At 34.8% G+C, this 23,244-nt stretch overlaps 1 protein-coding gene across 13 annotated transcripts in view; it reads right to left on the bottom strand.

Annotated features, from left to right (window-relative positions):
• Positions 1–23,244, bottom strand: part of Hasp (Hig-anchoring scaffold protein) — a 797,842-nt gene that overhangs the window by 158,627 nt on the left and 615,971 nt on the right. For all 13 annotated transcript variants that reach the window (XM_069820307.1, XM_069820300.1, XM_069820301.1 and 10 more), the window contains exon 4: positions 11,612–11,791. In XM_069820307.1, the coding sequence (XP_069676408.1) occupies positions 11,612–11,791 (180 nt within the window). The remainder of the gene's footprint in view (positions 1–11,611; positions 11,792–23,244) is intronic.

Raw genomic sequence — 23,244 nt, 5'->3', positions numbered from 1 at the left:
AATCTGCTAATAGAGTCTTTAAATGCCGACACACTAAAAGTCACAGTCATAATTTGATGTAATTTTACAGCAGTAATTTAGAAATATGCAATAATTTAGAAATATTTTGAAGGTATGAGATATAACTTTTAAGTGCACAGTTTTTTTCTATGTTTATTAATACTTAACGTATGATAGAAACATATTTTGAAATATGCATATACGAACATGACTGCAAACACCTCAAAAAAGGAATGTTAGGAACTTAATTTTTATTGGTCGTTCTTAATAAGATAATTTTTAAACTAGAGTATTATAGTTTAATAGTTCAAAAGTCAAAATTACATGTCTAGAAACAAAATGTATAGACAATGTCAGTTAAAATGGAACAATTACAAAAAGATTATACAATCAAAAAAATTCGTCAAGATTATAAAACGGATTTAAAATTAACCGACTAGAGGTGTAAAATTTAAGAGCAGCTCTGCTTAAATTAAAAATATGTGATGGAAATTTATTTGCAACCTTTAATGACATTTGACAAAAGTTTTTTTGGGATTTAGCAAGTCTACATGTTATGATATTAAAATCATTTCCTTGTTAAAAACATAAAATTGTTTAGTCACACGTTAAAAAGTGTTAAAAAGTTTTTAAAAAGGTATATACCTTGGACAGACGGCCCGTTTCAACGTGATGTTATGTCTGTCCAAGGTATATACCATTTTTTAAAATTTTAACACTTTTTAACGTGTGACTAAACAATTTTATGTTTTTAACGAACAAAGTGTTAACGTGAACTATAATCAATGGATTTCCTTGTCTTGTGTCATAGGAATGAATATCATTTCTTAATGTTAAGGTTGGAAGATTATCTTTAACATATAAAATTAACTCTACCAATATATAAATTTATTACAGTCATGATTTTGTTTTTCACAAATAATGGTTTACAATGTTCATTAAAAGCTGCATTTGATATAATTCTTATGTGTTCTTTGTTTTTGTTATTATTATTTGTTGTCTACTTCTAAAAAAATATTGGATTTTCAAAAATCACTCTTATTCAAATAATTTTTTTTAATTTCTTTAAAAATTATTTGAAATATTTACATGAATATCACAATAATAGTCTATTTTAACGTACGTACTTAATTTCTGAAAGTCTCCATAAAATTTCAGTTTTCGAACACAATTTGTTTTTTAGATGTGTGAACTCACATTCATACATACAAATTATACATACATACATACGTGGTACAGTCATTAAGTTCTAATACTAAGCGCATAGTGGCGTTGTGGTGCACTATAGCGAATAGGTGGCGCCATGGTATGATACCTTTTCAGTTAGTCTCTCGACCCAACAAGAGACAGTTGAGTGCATGCACTGTAAGCAGAACTACGGTTTTTGTTGTCACGGTGATTTGAATGCGCACGTCGGAACCCGAGATGTCACAGTTTGAGCAACGGGCAAACATCAAGTTCTGTCAGAAATTAGGCAAAACTGCTGCCGAAACGTTTCAAATAATGCAGCAAGTTTACGGTGAGGACGCAGTGAGTCGCAGTGTTGTGTTTAGGTGGCACCGACGTTTTTTGCAAGGAAGAGACAGTTTGGAAGATGATGTGCGTACTGGTCGGCCACAAACAATTCGAACTGAACGCAAGATCCAAGAAGTTGCAACGTTGGTGTGTGCTAACCGCTCCCAATAGGTAGACGATATCGTAGCAACAGTAGGGGTCAGCCATGGTACTTGCTACAAAATTCTGTCTGATGACCTGAACATGTCTCGTGTTACCCAGCACAGTGTGCCACGAATCCTGTCGCAAGACCAACGTGATGATCGCATGACGATTTGTGGTGACCTCATCAGTAGTGCTGACGATGATCCGACGTTTCTCAACCGAATAATAACTGGAGACGAAACTTGGTGTTTCCTTTACGATCCGCAACTGAAACGACAATCCGCCACATGGAAAACGCCGTTATCACCACGACAGAAAAAACCGCGACAAGACAGGTCAAAAGGCAAGGTGATGCTTGAACTGTTTTTTGATTCAAATGTAATTGTTCACATGGAATTCATCCCAGAAGGTGCAACTGTGAACAAAACCCGCTACAAAGAGATCCTTGGCCGTTTACGAGATTCAATTCTCCGTAAGCGACCTGAGCTATGGCGTACAAAGAATTGGCTGTTGCTACATGACAACGCCCCTGCACATCGCTCTGTCCTTGTCCAAGAGGAACTTGCAAGACAACAGGTGACAGTTCTTCCACACCCTCCGTACTCACCTGATCTCGCACCATGCGATTTTTTTTTCTCTTTCCTCGCATGAAAGCAACCCTACGTGGGCGTAGATTTCATTCTTCCGAAGAGGTCATGACTGCCACAAGAGAAGCCATACGGGACCTTCCTGCCAACATCTTTCAACGGTGCTTCCAGCAGCTATACCAACGTTGGCAAACGTGCATAACGGCCAACGGAGACTATTTTGAGGGAGGATGTGGTTCTGTTTAAATGTACGCCGTGTTACGCGGCATCTTGTGATACATCCAGATTCTTGTGGGAGCCTACCCTCCAGACGTCAAGTCTTAGAATTTAATGACTGTACCACGCACATACATACATACATACATACATACATACATACATACATACATACATACATACATACATACATACATAAATTATGAAATAATATGATAAACAAACTATAAATATAGAATATAAGAAAAGAGATGGTTAAGTAGATATAAAATTCAGGTAGTCGGTCTTACAAACAAATATAATCTAATGGTGAAAAAATAATAAAAATGTACATATGGCTCACTTTAGGTATAAAATAAATATTTCAAGTTTTTAGGTAGGCTATATTATAAAAATTAACTAAGATAAGATGTACTTTATTTTCATATTATGGAAACATGTAAGATAATCATCAGGAATAGTTATTATAAGCAAAGTATGACACAATATTGTAATTTTAAACGAATATTAACCCAGGCATGTATATAGAAATTTCAATCTTATAAGTATAGGATTAAGGTGATGTGTAAATTCAACTCTCATATTATGAAAGAGCAAATTGTAGCATAATATTGTAATTATACATGTACATTATTTAGTATAATGCATGTAATATTACAATGTAATGGGGCATGCAGTTGATGTTCTCAAAAACATACATACATACATACATACATACATACATACATACATACATACATACATACATACATACATACATAGGCTACATACATATAGTCGACCTGGGTAGCCCAGTCGGTATAGCGTTGGCCTTCTGTGCTCGAGGTTGCGGGTTCGATCTCGGCCCAGATCAATGCCATTTAAGTGTACTTAAATGCGACAGACTCATGTCAGTAGATTTACTGGCTTGTAAAAGAACTGTGGGACAAAATTTCGGCACATTGGCGACGCTGATATAACCTCGGCATGCGAGCGTCGTTAAATAAACCATAATTTAAATTAAATTTACACACACACGCACGCACACACGCATAGCTACATACACGTAATATACAGAGTGTAACAAAAACATGTAAAAATTTTAGGGAGATATTCCTCATTTGTAAAGGATAAAAATATGTTACATGAACATGGGTCCGGAAATGCTTTATTAACTTGTTAGAGCTCTTTTCTATATAGGCTAACTCTGCTTACATTGCATGAAACTCAAGTTAGTTAGTGCTGGAATACAACACGTCTCAGGTCGTATATCACACTATAGTATTTCATATCTGTACCCCTATGCCATATTTGTAACACTTTGTCTAAATAAGAGTATAATGAAAAGAATATCGCAGTAAATAAATTGAAAGAAATTGAAGTGAGAAAAGAAGTAGAATGATATAGAAAAGGAGAAGATGGAGGAAAAGGAAAGAAGAAAGAAGGTAAGAAAATAAAGTAAATAAGAATAAAATGAAAAGAATATTGCAGGAAAGAAATTAAAGAAGTGAGATAAGACGTACAAGGATGTAGAGAAAAAGAAGATGAAAGGAAAGCAAAGAAGAAAAGAAGAAGCAATGAAAAAGAACGATGCAAAATGGAAAAACAAAAACAAACGAAAAGAAAGAAAAATTTCCGATGAAGGAAAAAAATTTTCTTACTATGAAGGGTGTAATGAATAGGAGAATTCAGAGGAAGAAAATAAATAAAAAGGAAAACAGAAAATGATATAAAAGGACTACGAGGGAAAAGAGAAAAGAACAGTAAGGAATAGGTATCAAGAATAAGAATAAGATATAGATGACAAAGAATATATGATTTGTACAACGATGGCGAATGATAGTGCTTCCAAGACGTTAAGTCCACTGAAACCATGTCCAAATGACTTACGTCCTCTAATATTTTCGTCCACTTTTTTAATATCCGCTTTTATTTAATACTGGATCAGCATTAGTTTTAGCTTCCTGTTTCATTGTTCATCGACACTATGGAAACGGCTACATTCTTTCCTCTGTAGAGTACATTGGGCCACAACCATGGATGAAGCAAAATTGATCCAGTCTAAAAAAGGAAAACCTTTGGTATTGTGAAGTTTTTGTTGTCATCATCATTCATACAGCAGTAATGGGCAAAAGGGATACTGGAGATGTGAAAAGAGAGATGCGCTTGACGGATATTTGAATGTGCGACACCCTATTGAAAGATCGTACCTACAAAATTTAAATAGAGTAGAAGAGATTGTTCGGAATTACAACCACTAACAACGAAGAAGTAGGCCTGCACATCAGAGCTTACCTCGAAGCTATTAGTTATCTGAAGCTGTATGAAGATGAACAGATAGAAGAGATTGAGTAGAGAATTGAAATAAATTCGTAGATGGACATAATGTATTGTACAATCATGTAGTGGACGTAAAAATGTGGACATAAAATTTGTGCAATTGGACTAAAATAAAATGGACATATTCTGGGTGTTCAGTTCAAAGTGTGTCATGGCTCGCTGTATGCCGTCATATGGCTAGTCGATGAGCCTAGAGAATTCAATCTTCCTATACTTCCGCAGAGGCGAATTAGCCTACCTGTGTGGCAGAAAAATTGCCTAGCAAGTACGGCGTTCATTCTGAATAGTACGTACCAATAGTACGGTAACGCTGGTAGTGGCAGGAATGTGAACTGTTTAGAAACACGTAGTCTACTGAGGTGAGTTTTTTTTCTTACTATAGGGATATGGGGAGAGAGTCAAAACGATTACTTACGTATTTGTTGACATTAACTTCGACGGTCAACATGGACACGGAGCATTTGATTCGTGTTGTGGAATGTTGCCGTACGCAACCGATGATAACAAATACCCTGCGTACGACTTGCTCGAGCAAAACACAGTTCGAAAGAGGTTATGATAGCACACAGACCGTACAGACCGCCATCTGTTGCTACGACGTTCAAGTTATACCGTACACGTTCTCATGTTCAGATTGAACGCCTTAAATATAGGCAACTTCTCTGACATAAAAGCTGAAACTCGCTTCAAATCGTTGACTCACAACAGTGACGTCATGACACATTTTGAAATGAACACCCAGTACTTCATTGGACATATATTTATGAACATAGTGTAATGGACTTTTATGTAATGGGCATGATAAAATGGACATTAAAGTTATGGACATTATAAAAAGAACCTAACGTCTGTGTTTCATGATAGTATGATGATAATGGTGACAGTGGTGATTATGAAAGCAATTTTGAATAAGGCGACCAATATAATGATGATGATGTGACAAATTTGATGGCGATGTTGGTAGTAGTAACACAGATCTGAAGGGAAGAACTGAAATCACTGAGAGAAGACAACAGCAGAGTCGCTTTTGCCATTACTGATCGCACGGGACAGCTAGGGATCGAAGTCCGGTCAGCTTACTGAGAAGCCGCCAGCCAAATTGCTAAACCACGGTTCGACCTTCGCAGTTGATTGAAACGAGCACACACCAGATGAAGCCGATATCTGTTAGCATCCCTTGCATTCACTAACCGCAAGTTTGTAAACGAGTATCTAGCATTATGAACAGAATTCTGCTTCCTGGACGTGACTTATTTCATTGCCACGTCATCAATTTTAATGATATCGTGTGTCATGTATGGTATTTTAAAGATAATGCAGACTTGTTTATAGATCCAGATTATTGCATTTTTATTTCGAAAATATGTAAATAATTGACCACTTTTTAATTTCTACCATTTTGAAATTCTATGTCACATCTTGTGTTTTGAATCCATTATTGTGACACTTTCTTCTATTCTTGCAAAATTAATGTCATTCCTTCAATTCATTTTGAAATGACATGTAGGAATTCTCAAGAAGAGAAGAAAGAAGCGCTGTTTCATTTAAATATTAAGTGTGATGAAGAGATCTTGTCCAAATCTGGTCGTTGGCTTCGTAAGAAAATGCAGTTAAATTCCTATGAAGCATGGTGTAGATTACCTCACAAGGGGAAAGGGGTCGAAGTTTACGGCGACTGTCCCAAAAAAAATAATAAGTGGGTGAGTAACAGGAAAAATCTCTCGTGTTCCGAGTGGACAAATGCACTTAAAATATCCTGCAATATATCAGCAGTTCGTTCTGTTCCTGGGAGGAGTCAGCAAACAACGCTTGGCCGCCAGTCTAGCTGTAAAGATATGGAAACCCGTGGTCATATACTAGGGTTTTGCCTAAAAGGAGAACGTCTCCGTAACACCCGTCACCACCGTGTGCGTTCATCTATTTTTACATGTGTTTTTACTTTCCGTAACGAAGTAATGACGAAACTATGACGTAGCTGTGTAACAGTTATACTGTTATGTAGTGATTATTAGTAAGAAATTTACACACGACTTATAAACGAGCTACTCATTGTATAAGTATAAGACAGTTAAACGTCTGTATATAGAGTTTTTATTAGTAAGACCGTAAGTAGTTAACATAATTTTGTGCGAGATCGTGCGTATTTGCTTGGTTTCCTCACAAAACCAATCCGCGGAAAGTCTAAAATTCCACATTCAGTATTCCCAACCTAACACACATAATAATTTCCCTCTTCTTACCGCTTAAGTGACATATTGATTTTACTGCTTTAGGCTTTTAACATATTATTTTTAGAGACGTTCAATATAGTAATAATTATAAATCGGAAACTTACCACTGCAATTTCACCTAAATTGCACTGTTAATTATTGTTTTTAAATATTTGCAAAAATTAAGTAAACTCTACAACTCCACTAAAGTAACTGCATTCGTGATGCAAGTAACATTAAGGAAGCCGTGAAAAAATCAACAAGATTCCAGATGCCGATGTTATTATTGCAATATGTTATATAAATAATATTGTTAAAATATTAAAATGAAAAATAAATCATTACATAACCTTATCGTTTGTTTTAAGTTCGCATTTATAGACTGGGGGAAAAAAAGACAGACGTATATCACGGCCTGCTGGAGGATAGTAAACATAGAAAACATTTTAAAGCAACAATGTTGAAGATAGATATTTTTGTTTTGCAAATTTGCCGTCATTGAACAGAAACCAAGATGGAGATTTCATTGCAACTAATTAGAAATTCGTCTTTCAGGTATGTAATAAACGATAATAATGTACGATACACGAGCGGTATGTTTTCTTTCAATTCTCGGAAATTAAAAAAAGCTCAACTACGTTTCGCTTTTTCAAACCTTTCCTCGAACATGAAAACTTCAACATACCGCTCTTGTAACGCATATTACTATTATTACAGGTCTACTTGTATCCACAAATGAATGTAGGGTGTCCGGATGGAAGTAAAAGAAATAAAACTTCCATTAGTCCTCAGTTTTTCTAGAACAAGATGCTTATATTGGGGGATCATGTTCACATTGCGTTCTAAACCGACGATCAACAACAGCAACAAACTTTAACTCGGCTAACCACAACACGCATGCAACCTTCTTCTACGGTGTCGAAATTTCTCACAAAACTGAACCAAGGTCACCATCTGGCACATGCGTTTAAGCGAAGGATAACATTTTGAGAGATTCCCTTTGCAATGCCTTAAATCCGCAATGAGCGTAATAAGTACTTTTCGAGAAACAACAATATGTATTTTATTATGAATATTTTTCATATATTAATTCATGTAATAGCTATTATTACTGTGGGAAGGAGAGAATCGACTTCTGATATTTGTAGTGAAGCATGTGCAAGGTACAGAGCCAGAGAACTGCGCTGCAACTAGCAGAATTCTTGCAAATCTAATCTTACAGGTAAAGCTTCCTGTAAAGCAGATTTGAACAATTTCAAGGGAAAAATTGTTCCAGGGCCGGATATCGATCCCGGGACCTCTGGTTGAACGTACCAGCGCTCTGCCAACTGAGCTAACAGTAAAACCACAATTTCAAGTCACACAGAGTTTGTGTGCACTCGATGTCTCTGGCGTTTCGTCAGCCCACGCGAGTTGTGTGAATATAAAGGGAAAAGTTGAGACGGCGTCGGGTGGAGTTCCCGGGTAGCTCAGTTGGCAGAGCACTGGTACGTTCAACCAGAGGTCCCGGGATCGATACCCGGCCCCGGAACAATTTTTCCCTTGAAATTATTCAGCAGAATTCTTCCTCTTCTCCCGCCAGAGGCGGACAACAAGCAGGCAGAGATTCTGCTTTGTTTTAAGAGGTTTTAGAGATTTTCTCCAACTCCAAATTATTACATTTCTTGTGCTTATTTTCCCTATAAATCGACTCGTATATACTGGACAAAAACTGTGCAATAGTTTACGAGAAATTGATCTGTCCAGACAGAGATATGATAGGTACAAGAACACTTTCCGATATCAAAAATATCGAAAATGCCAAATTCGACCTCTTCGTGTATCACAACACTTTTACTTAGGCCCATAATTTGTATGAAGAAAAAGTAAACTGAGTTTCCTTGTACATCTCATTGATACACATGGAACGCAAGTAAGTACATGTTATGGTATAAATATAATTATGACGAAAGAAACAGGTTCACATTGTAAAAAATCATATTGTTAGTCTATCGAAGATCGCGGAACGTTCCTTCGAAACCCACACTCCTAAACTTTCACCATCTTGTCTAAAATTTTTCAACACGAGATTGAGACGTACAAAGTTTACAGAAAAGTGTCCATTTATTCGAGAAGCTCTGTGTAATTCTATTAATAATAATTTGTTTCAGGGATAAACTAGATTTCTTGCCTTACATTTTGAATGACTGGCATGCCACTAGCTCAGTACGCTAGGATTTTATTATCGAAAAAACTAATATTTATATATAATCACATATAATATTGACATTTTGTCTCGCTGCTTAAGTAAAACTGATGCAGTGAAGTATAATTTTTCATATATCGAGACATTATTTGTAATCAGTAGGTATTTATGTAGGCACGTATTTAATCTATGTATTATTTTAATTCACCTTAATATTACTTATTATTTCCCGTAAATATTTCAGATTTAATGATAAATTAAAAATAGTTCATAAACGAAGTTTATTATTATTATTATTATTATTATTACTATATATATTATTATTACTATATATTATTATTATTATTATTATTATTATTATTATTATTATTATTATTATTATTATTATTATTGTTACTGTTGAATTCTATATTGTCTTTATATTATTTATTATCCGCCTGATTCTTAATTATAAATTTTCAAATTATTTTATTCTCATCGTAAATTATCCAATTTGTCTTATTTATTTTTATGCTGATTTACTAATTAATTTTTAAACAAATTTTTCTTCTTGGAAGATTTATACAGTGGTCAATAAATTATTATTACTACTACTATTATTATTATTATTATTATTATTATTATTATTATTATTATTATTACCTCATTCCAGTGCCGAGATCATGGAAAGCATGGGGCTCTACCTCCATGCCCCCCAAGTGCTTTCATGGCGTGTGACGGGGATATCTTTATCTTTTTTTCTTTATTATTATTATTATTATTATTATTATTATTATTATTATTATTACCTCATTCTAGTGCCGAGGTCATGGAAAGCATGGGGCTCTACTTCCATGCCTCCCAAGTGCTTTCATGGCGTGTGACGGGGATACTTTTACCTTTTTTCTTTATTATTATTATTATTATTATTATTATTATTGTTGTTGTTATTATTATTATTATTATTATTATTATTATTATTATTACCTCACTCTAGTCCCGAGGTCATGGAAAGCATGGGGCTCTACCTCCATGCCCCCCAAGTGCTTTCATGGCGTGTGACGGGGATACCTTTACCTTTTTTCTTTTATTATTATTATTATTATTATTATTATTATTATTATTATTATTATTATTAGGGAATTTCACAATTATGTATTAACTATTTCTTAGTGTTAGGGAATTCTGACTTTATCTTTAAACGATTTATTATGGGTGGCAGATTTACAGATTTATCCTTAAATTATTTGTTACTGTTAGAGAATTTTTATACTTACCTTTAAATTATTTGTTATTTCTAGGACATTTCGACATTTATCTTTCAATTTTACTTGTCATTATTTGGGATTTCGACGTTTATGTTAAAATTCTTTGTTATTGTTAGGGAACCTCCACGTTTGTCTTGAACAAATTTGTTATTTTTTGGGGGAATTTCAAGGTTTGTCTTTAAATTATATAATATAATTGAAGCACTTCAAATGTATCTTTAAATGATTTGTTAGTGTTCGGGAATTTCTACATCTATCTTTGAGCTATTTGTCAATTGGGCATTTTGACTTTAACATTAAATTATTTGTTATTATTAGGGAATCTTCACATGTCTTGAATTAATTTGTTTAGTTTTTGGGAATTTTGTAAACTATTTGTTATTATGAGACAATCTTCACATTATTTGTCTTTAATTAGTCTGGTTAATTTTTTGGAAATTTCAACGTTTAGCATTAAATTATTTGTTATTATTAGGGAATCTCCACATTTGTCTTGAACTAATCTGGTTAATTTTTGGGAATTTCGATGTTTGACATTAAATTATTTGTTATTATTAGGGAATCTCCACATTTGTCTTGAATTAGTCTGGTTAATTTTTGGGAATTTCGATGTTTAACATTAAATTATTTGTTATTATTAGGGAATCTCCACATTTGTCTTGAATTAGTCTGGTTAATTTTTGGGAATTTTGATGTTTAACATTAAATTATCTGTTATTATTAGAGAATCTCGACATTTGTCTTGAATTAGTCTGGTTAATGTTTGGGAATTTCGATGTTTAACATTAAATTATCTGTTATTATTAGGGAATCTCCACATTTGTCTTGAATTAATTTGGTTAATTTTCGGAAATTTCGACGTTTAACATAAAATTATTTATTAATTTTAGTAAGTTATTTTACGACGCTTTATCAACATCTTCCGTTATTTAGCATCTGAGCAATAAAACTTTGATGACGGGCAACAGCGTAGTTCGAGACTACATTCTTCCGATTAGAAGAACAAAGAAATTTTTTCCTTCTTTGGTTTGTATTTTTGGACTTAAATCTGGCGGCAAATCTGTCTTAATCCCTGAAATAAATCGTAAGCGGTGCCAGTAACAGGAGTACCAACGTATCTACACAGCATTAGCTACACTGCCCCGGCAAGAGGCGTTACACATAGTGTGGTACTGGGACGATACTCACTGTTCTGCTTGCAGGCTGGAGGGTGGCCTGACCACGTGCCATCCGCCTGACACGTTCGCTCTTTCAGCCCCACCACGTGGAAGCCCAGCTCGCAGCTGTACGTGGCGCGGTCCCCGAACAGACGACCCGTCAGGGATACCGAGCCCAGCACCGGACTCGTCAGCTCTTCACACTCCCGCTCTGCAAAAAAGAAACGACATTGTGATGCAGTGTAAACATTTGTATGAAAGTATCTATTTATCAAGACTGACGTTCAAAGATATCTGATCCGACTAATCGATAGTGATCGATAATTTGTTGGTGTAAATGTGGATTCTTTAGTTATTGCTTCTATGAATAGATGGCGAAGATAATAGTCACTGTTGCCAATTATATATAAATATTCCCGCATTATGGAATTCAATTTTTCATCCCACTCAACTGATTGTAAAACAACACTGGGTTTAGCTGGAAACCGCTGATATTTTCAATTGTGATAATAATTTAATGCTTAATCTACATAATCATTTTCTCTGACACTTTTTAAACTGTCCCAATAATGGTGCCATCTATTGAAAACTAGCTGAACTGTTTCAAAGTTTGTCAATTTTTTACATCTTTGGTTCTGACTTATCCCGTGGTTGGAAAGTTCCCTTACACGATCATAAAATCGTAGGTCGGACACCTTTGAACGTAAGTGTACGAAACGACATCGTTAAGGCAAAAAAATTACGATCGTCAGTGTAATTTAAGAGTGCAATGGGAAACTTTTGCACCGTATAGTCTTTGTGTATATGGATTGTGTACTGTTCGTCCACTGATATTTTAGCCATTGGGGAGGGGGTAGTATCTGTACAAGTTGGAGCCAGTGAAGTGTATCGATACGCGACAGTTACAAGAAACCAAGCGCTGTTGCAATACTTTATTTGAAGAAAAGGTTATTCAGTATTCTGTTCTTCGCATATGAGTTGAAACTAAGTTTCGTACTGAGATTAGTTGAAGTGTAAACCAGTTGTTATTACGTGTTGTCCTTGGAAACCTGTGTCTCGAAATACGGTATTGATAGTGATGATGAAAATGAACGTAGTGTGTTACCGAATGGACGCAGTAAAGCCATACATACATAGTCAGCTAAAATCAGTCAACATACCTACATCAGTTAGTCGTATGTATAGGAAAGGATAAGATAGGATAGAATAGGATAGGATATTATAGGATAGGATAGGATAGGATATTATAGGATAGAATATTATAGGATAGAATATTATAGGATAGGATATTATAGGATAGGATAGGATATTATAGGATAGGGTAGGATATTATAGAATAGGATATTATAGGATAGGATATTATAGGATAGGATAGGATGGGATAGGATAGGATAAAATAGGATAGGATAAGATAGGATAGGATAAGATAGGATATTATAGGATAGGATAGGATAGGATAGGATAGGATAGGATAGGATAGGATAGGATAGGATATTATAGGATAGGATATTATAGGATAGGATATTATGGGATAGGATAGGATGGGATAGGATAGGATAAAATAGGATAGGATAAGATAGGATAGGATAAGATAGGATATTATAGGATAGGATAGGATATTATAGGATAGGATAGGATAGGATAGGATAGGATAGGATAGGATAGGATAGGATAGGATAGGATAGGATATTATAGGATAGGATAGGATATTATAGGATAAGCTAGGATAAGATAGGATAAGATAGAATATTATAGGCTAGGATAGGACAGGATAGGATATTATAGGATAGGATAGGATATTATAGGATAGGATAGGATATTATAGGATAGGATATTATAGGATAGGATAGGATATTATAGGATAAGCTAGGATAAGATAGGATAAGATAGAATATTATAGGATAGGATAGGATAGGATAGGATAGGATAGGATAGGATAGGATAGGATAGGATAGGATAGGATAGACAGATACAAAAAGACAGATAATGACAAATATAGACTAACAGACATAGATATAAATACGATATGGGTGGAATGTTGGGTAGATGGACAGACAGACAGACAGACAGACGGCTTAGACGGGGCAGAGGGGAGGACGGACGAACGGGCTGCGGACAAAGGGAGGGAAAGATGGATGGATGGATGGGCTGGCATAAACAGACGGACAAATAAATATACAGATAGGTAGATGTAATGTAAGTTGGAATATAAGTCGACGTCTTCGGCGTGAAATGCAGACTTAGTAACCATTTGGCTAAGGCTTACTCTTATCCTCTTCCGCTATATGCCTACGAAGAATTTGACGAAATTGTTTATTCCGAGGAAAGCTCGGTTCCATTTTCCATTCTGTGCGTGTATCAGACTCGCAGATGGGAGTGACTCAAGTTTCTGTTCTTGCACAACTGTTTGCTTTTGCCCGATATGATGCATTTGCTTTCGAATTCTTAAGAGGGCACAAGTTTGTCCGCGCAAACTCATATCACAACAAAAACCGAGGAGGAGGGTGAGGAGGAGTCTAGCTGCCTATTCGTATTTTCTCGCGAGAGGTATTGAAATCTTGTTTGCATTTGGCATGAAGCCAAGTCGTCCGCCATTCTGGCCGGTATTGTTCCAGACAATATGGGTTAGGGGCGCGACGGCCTCAACAAACAATCTCCGTATGTTACCCACCAGACTCAATTTCACAGTAATTTGAGCGTGTCTTTCTTTCAAGGTGGGAGATAATTTGATTCTGACTTCTCCATCTCTTTCTATCCACGATTCCTGAATGTGGATGCTTTTATCAGATTCCTGCTTCCAATGTGTTATATTCATTCATTCATAGTGTTTCTCCCAAGAGTAAGTCTTTCACTGCAAACCCAGCATTTTCCAGTCTTTCCTATTTTCTGCCTTCCTCTTAATTTCCGCATATGATCTATATATCTTAAATGTGTTATTTACTCTTTCTAATTTTCAATGACTAATTTTCCATTGAAATTATGTTAGTAAAGAAACTGTTCCTTTACTTGTTAGTAGTAGAAGTAATATTAATAATAAAGGCTTGCTTTCAGTTGAAGAGCTAAATAAAAGAACTTAGATTATATTTGCATTTAATGAAGGATATAGAACTTAGTACAATAACTTAGATTATATTTGCATTTAATGAAGGATATAGAACTTAGTACAATAACTTAGATTATATTTGCATTTAATGAAGGATACAGAACTAAGTACAAGAACTTAGATTATATTTGCATTAAATGAAGGATACAAAACTAAGTACAAGAACGTACATTATATTTGCATTTAATGAAGGATACAGAACTAAGTACAAGAACTTAGATTATATTTGCATTTAATGAAGGATACAGAACTAAGTACAAGAACGTACATTATATTTGCATTTAATGAAGGATACAGAACTAAGTACAAGAACTTAGATTATATTTGCATTTAATGAAGGATACAGAACTAAGTACAAGAACTTAGATTATATTTGCATTTAATGAAGGATACAGAACTAAGTACAAGAACTTAGATTACATTTGCATTTAATGAAGGATACAGAACTAAGTACAAGAACTTAGATTATATTTGCATTTAATGAAGGATACAGAACTAAGTACAAGAACTTAGATTATATTTGCATTTAATGAAGGATACAGAACTAAGTACAAGAACTTAGATTATATTTGCATTTAATGAAGGATACAGAACTAAGTACAAGAACTTAGATTATATTTGCATTTAATGAAGGATACAGAACTAAGTACAAGAACTTAGATTATATTTGCATTTAATGAAGGATACAGAACTAAGTACAAGAACTTAGATTATATTTGCATTTAATGAAGGATACAGAACTAAGTACAAGAACTTAGATTATATTTGCATTTAACGAAGGATATAGAATTTAGTACAATAACTTAGATTATATTTGCATTTAATGAAAGATATAGAACTAAGTACAAGAACTTAGATTATATTTGCATTTAATGAAGGATACAGAACTAAGTACAAGAACTTAGATTATATTTGCATTTAATGAAGGATATAGAATTTAGTACAATAACTTAGATTATATTTGCATTTAATGAAAGATATAGAACTAAGTACAAGAACTTAGATTATATTTGCATTTAATGAAGGATACAGAACTAAGTACAAGAACTTAGATTATATTTGCATTTAATGAAGGATATAGAATTTAGTACAATAACTTAGATTATATTTGCATTTAATAAAGTATACAGAACTAAGTACAAGAACTTACATTATATTCACATTTAATAAAGGGTACACTAAACATATTGTTTTTTTTTATCTATATGTCGTGCCAAAATATGTTTCATATCCTTATAGGTAGGGACCGTATTCTGTCTCAGAGCGTACGGAGTTAAGGTTACTTGTTCATAGACTATATTGGCGTGACGTCATGTTGACGAATGGCACAGGTACTATAAGGGAACATTTGCATCTTGCTTGTTCTGCAGTTGACGTTCTATTAAAGATTCAAAACTTGACCTTTGAAACGGTTGAAAATGCATTCTAATAATAAGTATTAATACTACGATGACCTTTACTACAATTTAAATTAATTGTACGTTTATTTGTTTGATTTATTTTTGCTGATATTGGCTGATTTAAGGCCATAAGGCCTTCTCTTCCGCTGAACCATTAAAAAATAGATAGCAAATATCAATAACATCAATACAAAAACACTGGAATAATAATAATAATAATAATAATAATAATAATAATAATAATAATAATAAAATGTAGATGTGTTTAGTTACATGTATTCTAAAGAGTTAAACAAATACAATTTAGTATTAAATAAGACAATTTGGATCGAAGGAATATTAACATAATGAAGAAAGAATTATATATTAAAAATACATTTCAATTAATCGAACTAGCTTCTTGGAAATATCAAATTCAATAAGAATATTATAGGCTATAAAACTTCTCTCTTAACCGAGTCATATGCCTTTTTGAAATCTACGAATAACTGATGTACTGTGTCCTTAAACTCCCATTCCTTCTTCAATATATGTCGAATACAAAAAATCTAATCAATAGTTGAACTATTGTGCTTAAAACCACACTGATGATCCCCAATAATTTCACCTACATACGGAGTTAATGTTCTCAGAAGAATATTGGACAAAATTTATTTTGCTCGAAAGTTACTGCATTTAGTCTTTTCTCCCTTCTTAAGTATGGACTCCTTCCATTGTTCTCGTACAATTTCCTATTCCCAAATAGCAAGTACAAGCTTATAAATTTTACTAGATAATGCGCTTCCTCCCTCTTGTATTAATTCTGCTGGAATTTGATCGATACCTGGAATTTTGTACTTTTTCAGCTTTTCAATCGCAATTTCGACTCCGGTATCACTTTCATCTCACTCAGTCGCTGAATAACCACAGCAGTTGATAAAGCGTCGTAAAATAACCAATCCGAAAAAGTAATAATTAGATGGTGTTGATTTTATAACAGTGATAACCTGATGATGATAGGGATTGCGTGATAGATTGCTTGGAGTCGGTACGGTGTATGAAGTAAAATGTTGTTTGGATGAGTTACAGGTCTTAGTACACTTAAATTGTCATAACAGCAAATACTTTGTACTTTTAATAACTGTCACTTTTAGCTTAGCAAATTTATATTTATTTTCTAACAGTGTCAAAATAATTCTTGAAACTTTTTAAACTTAATTAAAACTTCGCAAGGGACTACAACACACGGAGCTAAAATACCAACAGATGTTAGCGCCTGCTTGAGTTTAATTCGGCAACACGCCGCACATAAGTGTCAGAGAAGATGCCGCTTCATCACGGCGAAAGTAATCTAGCACATAATTGAAAGTATTTGGCTCTGGCTTCCCCCGTATTTAAACTACACTCGGTTGCTGAATTGCAAAGGAGGAACAATCTTGACAGCGAGTAGATGTAACTCCCACCCTCTGTGGCGTTTGCTCACACTAATATTCATCGATTCACAGCCTGGAAGGTACAAGAATAGCAGGTTTCTGATTCACTGCAGTTAAAACAAAGTGTTCTCAAATATAAACAGAGGATTTTGACAGTAATTGCAGAGATTTAACATAAATCTATATTTTACTGCGTGTGAGTTCATACAAGATGAGCATTAAGTTGAAATCATGTGACGCAGAATCTGTATAGTGATGAACCAATTCTGAAGATGACCCAAAATAGGTCGAAACATGTTAACAAGGTACGTTAAAATTTAACACAAGAAAGTTCTTATACATATTTTTAGTAGGTTATTTTACGACGCTTTATCAACATCTTAGGTTATTTAGCGTCTGAATGATATGATGGTAAAAATGCCGGTGAAATGAGTCCGGGGTCCAACACCGAAAGTTACCCAGCATTTGCTCATATTGGGTTGAGGGAAAACCCCGGAAAAAACCCCAACCAGGTAACTTGCCTCGACCGGGAGTCGAACCCGGGCCACCTGGTTTCTCGGAGTTTTTAAGTGGACTACGCACGTGCATATGCAAGTGAAGTTCTTGACTGGGTGCTCAAGCGAATTCTATTTGGTCAAATTGGGCAGAACAAAAGATGGATCACTTTAACAATAACACTAATATTTAAATTTAATTATTTACACTAAAAAAAATTTTAAAGGAGAGCTTCCTCAAATTAGAGGCTTCCATTCGACAAAGCATACAAAACAATACAAGAACAAATAGATGATGAAAGATAACAGAGTAAGAAAAAAGGTAAACATGTACACAAACAAGCAAACAATGGCAGTTTACAGAATTAAAAAAGTTACAAATAAAGAAGCAATGAAAGTAATAAGAAAAAGAAAAATGATAATTGTGCGTCAGTTTTTTCAGTACACTGAATTAGAGTCCATACAGGTGATTCCGTAAAAGTTTGACTGATTCTCTAATTATGAGGAGGGCCAGTTCATTCAGAAAAGATTTGTGCAGTCCTAGGGTCTTTCAGAATTGAGAAGAGAAGTTAGGTATCGTTCCTCTTGCTCCAAACATCAATCCCGTAGCACTGATATGGTGAAGTTGATATTTATCTTTATAATACGGGATGGTTGGAACGTAGATTGCTCGTTTCTCCTCATGTACGTCTTCAGGCTTCCTTTATACGTTTCAAACCTGATGGTGGAGTCGGTTATCATACCCTGAGACAGGGATTCGCTAATGGCGATTATGTCAATTCGTCTGTTACTCCCGTTGTCGGCAGTTACGTGGAGGAGCGTGGCATTGTATGGGGCAGAAAAATGAACATTAGGACGAAGTGAAGGGACACGACAACAAGAATTTGAAATGTAGATATGGGGAAAGAATGAAGCGTGTGAAATGGACAGACAAAATAAGAAATTAAGCTGTGTTGAAGGAAAGGGTGGAGAAAAAATGATGTTGAAACTGAACAGGAAGAGAAAAAGGAATTAGTTAGATCACTGGCTGAGAACAAACTGCCTACTGGAGGATGCACTGGAAGGAATGGTGAACGGGAGAAGAATTCGGTACAGAAGAAGATATCAGATGATAGACGACATTAAGATAATATATACGGATCATATACGGAGACTAAGAGGAAGGCATAAAATAAAACAGTGTGTGTAGTGACCCGTTGCGCGAAAGAGGACCTAAAATCGTAAAAGGAAATTTTACAGGAGAACAAAATAACGAATTTGCGGTGTAAAAACTGCATTTCTATGTTTTGACAACTTGCGCTATCTGTAGGCTTTTTTTACTTATTAAACTAGGACGTAGCTTTACTCAGTGCTTCTTAAATACCTAAATCTTTCTTATAGTTGCTAAAAAAACAAATGGAAACTTTAATCGCATTTTTCTCGAAATAGTACATTATGCAACGAGCCTATAATGATAGTAATTAAGACGGGAGTATGTTTATGAAACGAGCGCAAGCGAATTTCATAATTTTCATACGAGCATCTTAATTACCATTATAGGCAAGTTTCATACAACTTTTTATGTTCGACCATATTTCTAACTTGAAATTATTCATAAGTATTCATGTTATTCTTATCTGACTGGGGAGCGGAACTGACCTTGTGCAATATCTCGTAAATTGTGAGATGTGCCCAGACGCGAAAGTATTGATTTTTTTCGAGAAACCAATTTCATTGACCTTGATATAATCTAGAGAGTAAAATAAACATTAATCTTGATATAACCTTGAAATTGATTTAGACATTGAAAAACGAGATGACAAATTGAATTTATTTGAATATTATTTACAATTACGCTAATTATTATAGTAACAGAACATAACCTTCTGCGAGAGTATTGGATTTCCAGCCTCTGTGACGTTTCGCTAGTTGTCTTTCGGTTGCATATGCGAGAATAATCGATACTTGCGCTTTCATATTGCTACAATGGTGTTTTCTGATTGGTGGAACACCCGAACTTTAATGAATAGGTGTACTTTAATGAGGTCCATTAAAGGGCTGCTACCAGGTGTATAATTACTACATTTCGGCATGGTCGAGCATAAAGTACATAATATAATATCAATATTCAATAAGTAATATATTAAAAACTATAGCACCTAGAAACATGAATTTTTTTTAATGCTCAGTATTTCATCCTCTTTTTGAAACCACAAAAAAAAAAACAACTTTAGGCCCCATTTCCTGCAACTAGTCACAATTTGTTATGTATATGTTCAAATAAAACTACCACTGAAAGTATGAGAAGTGGGAGACTTCCGAGAAAAACTTTCACAAATTCGACTCCAGTATATTTGAGATTCGAACCCGGGTCAGCAATTATCTCAAGTCAGTCGTCAGTTAACTCTGCTACCAAGGCTTGGAATTTGCCTTCGCACATGAGTAGACAATCGTTTCGAGGATCATCCTGCACCTGAATTCAGTTTGTTTTATTTAACGTCTCATGCTTTACGTAGGGTTTTATTATTTACGAGAGGAACAATTACTCGATAATTGCGACCTAGATACCGTTGCTAGGCATACCAAGCTTTCAATTGCTGCATTCCAAGCTTTCAATTCCTCCTGGAATAATTACAGTTGCTGATGTGAAATATCACTCGTCGTATAATTGATTCATATGCAGCGTGGATACACAACATTGTTGAGTGAAGAAGGCGGGTAGAGGAGAATTTCCGAGAGCTGCGTTATTATTAAATGTCCATTGATAAAAGTCATTAACAGAATACCTCAAACCGACATCTATTGCCAGAAAATCCGACTAAAAACTATTCACTTTAAAGTAAAATTGGTGGAAAATTAAAATCTTGCGGTGCGAATTGAATAACTTCGTCACTAGTAAACTCATTTGCACGGGACATTATATTATTTGTGTTGTTTGTGCTACAGGGAGATTATTGTACGGCGGGACTCCACTCCGAGGCTCGCGCGGCATTCGCCTGTGGCTTATCGGCGTCTGCCTTAAATTTCATATGTGCTCCGTTCCACAGCGTAATAACCTCCCGCTATTAGAACCAACATGTATTGTCTTTCTGCCAGTGGCGGCTCGTGATAAAATATTATATGTGTTCACGATTTTGTGTTTCAAAATCAAAGATAATTTGAAATCGTACGTTTAGCCTAATATGAAATGTCATGATTCAAATGTTTCACTATCGAAAAAACCGTATATAAATTCAAAACAACATATAATAATAATAATAATAATAATAATAATAATAATAATAATAATAATAATAATGAAACCCAGTCTGTTTATTTCAAATTTTTCCTGGTAAGCCAGTTTACCCAGTGCTTTACTGTTCCAAATTACTTGAACAGAATTCATTGTTTACGTTTGTTAAAAATGAATACATACCGCAGTGCTGTTATTTACAAAAGCGTGTGTTCAGTAATATATTTTGATTCACAACACACTGATACACTATGGCCTATACCAGTACTGTAATCCCATTCGCATAGATTGATTACTATAAATACATGTCAGTAAATATTATTTTTAAATGTTATGCACTACCATACAGATACTTAAATTCATACCACCACAACATTCAGCCAGCACGTGTTTGAAAGCCAAACTATGCTATTATGCTGACACTGAAATATACACTCTCGTAGCAGCACTGTACACACATCCACATAAAGTAAACGTTACGACAGTCAGATGCTGAACCTACAGGCTAAAATACAGACTAGTATTAAGTTTCCTCCTCGAGATATAGCACGTGAACGATAGGCATCGATGCACCTGATATCTATAGGATAGATTCACTATTCACTTAACGCTTTGTGCTCTTGACGAGCCATAACCGGCCAGCAAAGACAATTTTCTCCCGCGCATGCGTGAAATTCCTGTAACCTTCTTCAAAAGAGCACGGCTTGTACGTGAACGGATGTTGTCAAGTTTATATAAGAAGTTCATGCAAGATGCGGGAAGTTTAAAATACTCGAGTCAGATATTATACATTCCCACTACCAATACGGTATTAAATAATAAAACTAGTCGTGCATTAATGGAAACCAGGTGTCCACGTGCTCTTGTGCTCTTATTGACGCACCGTCGCTGTTTTCTGCAATGGCATAACTATCGCGTATAATATATGTAGAGATAAAATTTCATATTTCTCATACTAGACCGTAATATGTTACATTTCAGTAATTTGCTATTTCAGTACACTACTAGCTTTATTTCATTTCAGGTGCATAACCTCCATGCATAACCAGAACAAGGGAAAGACTCAATAATTGTACCTATCTTTAAAAACGGGGACAAAATTATAGTCCGAATCAGCTTACTTAATACCGTAAGGGTGAAACCTAACCATTTTCCCCCTATTACTATATTTGCTAGTGGATTATAGTGCTTTTCTAGCTCTCAAGTTGAATTTTCTTTTACCAACTTCGTTTCGAATTTCGTGTAATGTAAAATACTACAACTAGCAGTTATTTCCTAACTGTTATGTTGGCAGCAATAGTTTCGGTTTGTAGTAAAGGAAACTCATGAAATTGGAAGTGCCTAGGCTTGTGAATTAATAATTAATTAGTAATACCGGTATTATTATTTATATCAATACACAATTCAGTTCTGTTGCGTTGTGATTTCAATTTAACTCTATATTCAGGTAAGTGTACTTAAATAATATATAGCCTATACACCTACTTGGTATGAGACGTGCACGAAAATATATTTCACGTTTTAATGAATTTCTTTCGTGTTTAGATTTCTATTAAAATATCAAAGAGAGTAAATAGGGTAGCATGGTAGCGACTTCTCCAAAAAGAAAATGCTTGGAAGTACGAGGCGCATCCAGAAAGTAAGTTTTCCTATTTAAAAAAAGAAGACACACTTTCAGGAAAACATTTATTGGCAACAGGTACAGCAATGTTTCAGCTATTTTTCAACATAGCCACCATCAGAATAGAGACACTTGTCGTATCGTGGGATCAACTTTGTATCCCTCTGTCGTAGAACTCTGCCGCCTGTGAATGGAACCAGCGTGTGACAGACGTCTTCACCTCTTCGTCGTTGCCAAAACGCTCACCGGAGGACAGGAATTTCTTGAGATGCAAGAAAACATGAAAATCGCTGGGAGCAAGATCAGGACTGTAGGGTGGTTGATACAACTCCCAGCCAAATTTCGTCAAAACAGTTGCTGTGCGCCGAGCTATGTGGACGAGCATTGTCATGGAGGAGCACAACACCTGCAGTAAGCATTCCA

Source organism: Periplaneta americana, chromosome 3 (genome assembly GCF_040183065.1).
Source record: "Periplaneta americana isolate PAMFEO1 chromosome 3, P.americana_PAMFEO1_priV1, whole genome shotgun sequence".
Taxonomy (NCBI): Eukaryota; Metazoa; Arthropoda; class Insecta; order Blattodea; family Blattidae; genus Periplaneta; species Periplaneta americana.
The sequence above is the reverse complement of the archived record's forward strand: the minus strand, read 5'-3'. Positions and strand labels throughout refer to the sequence as shown.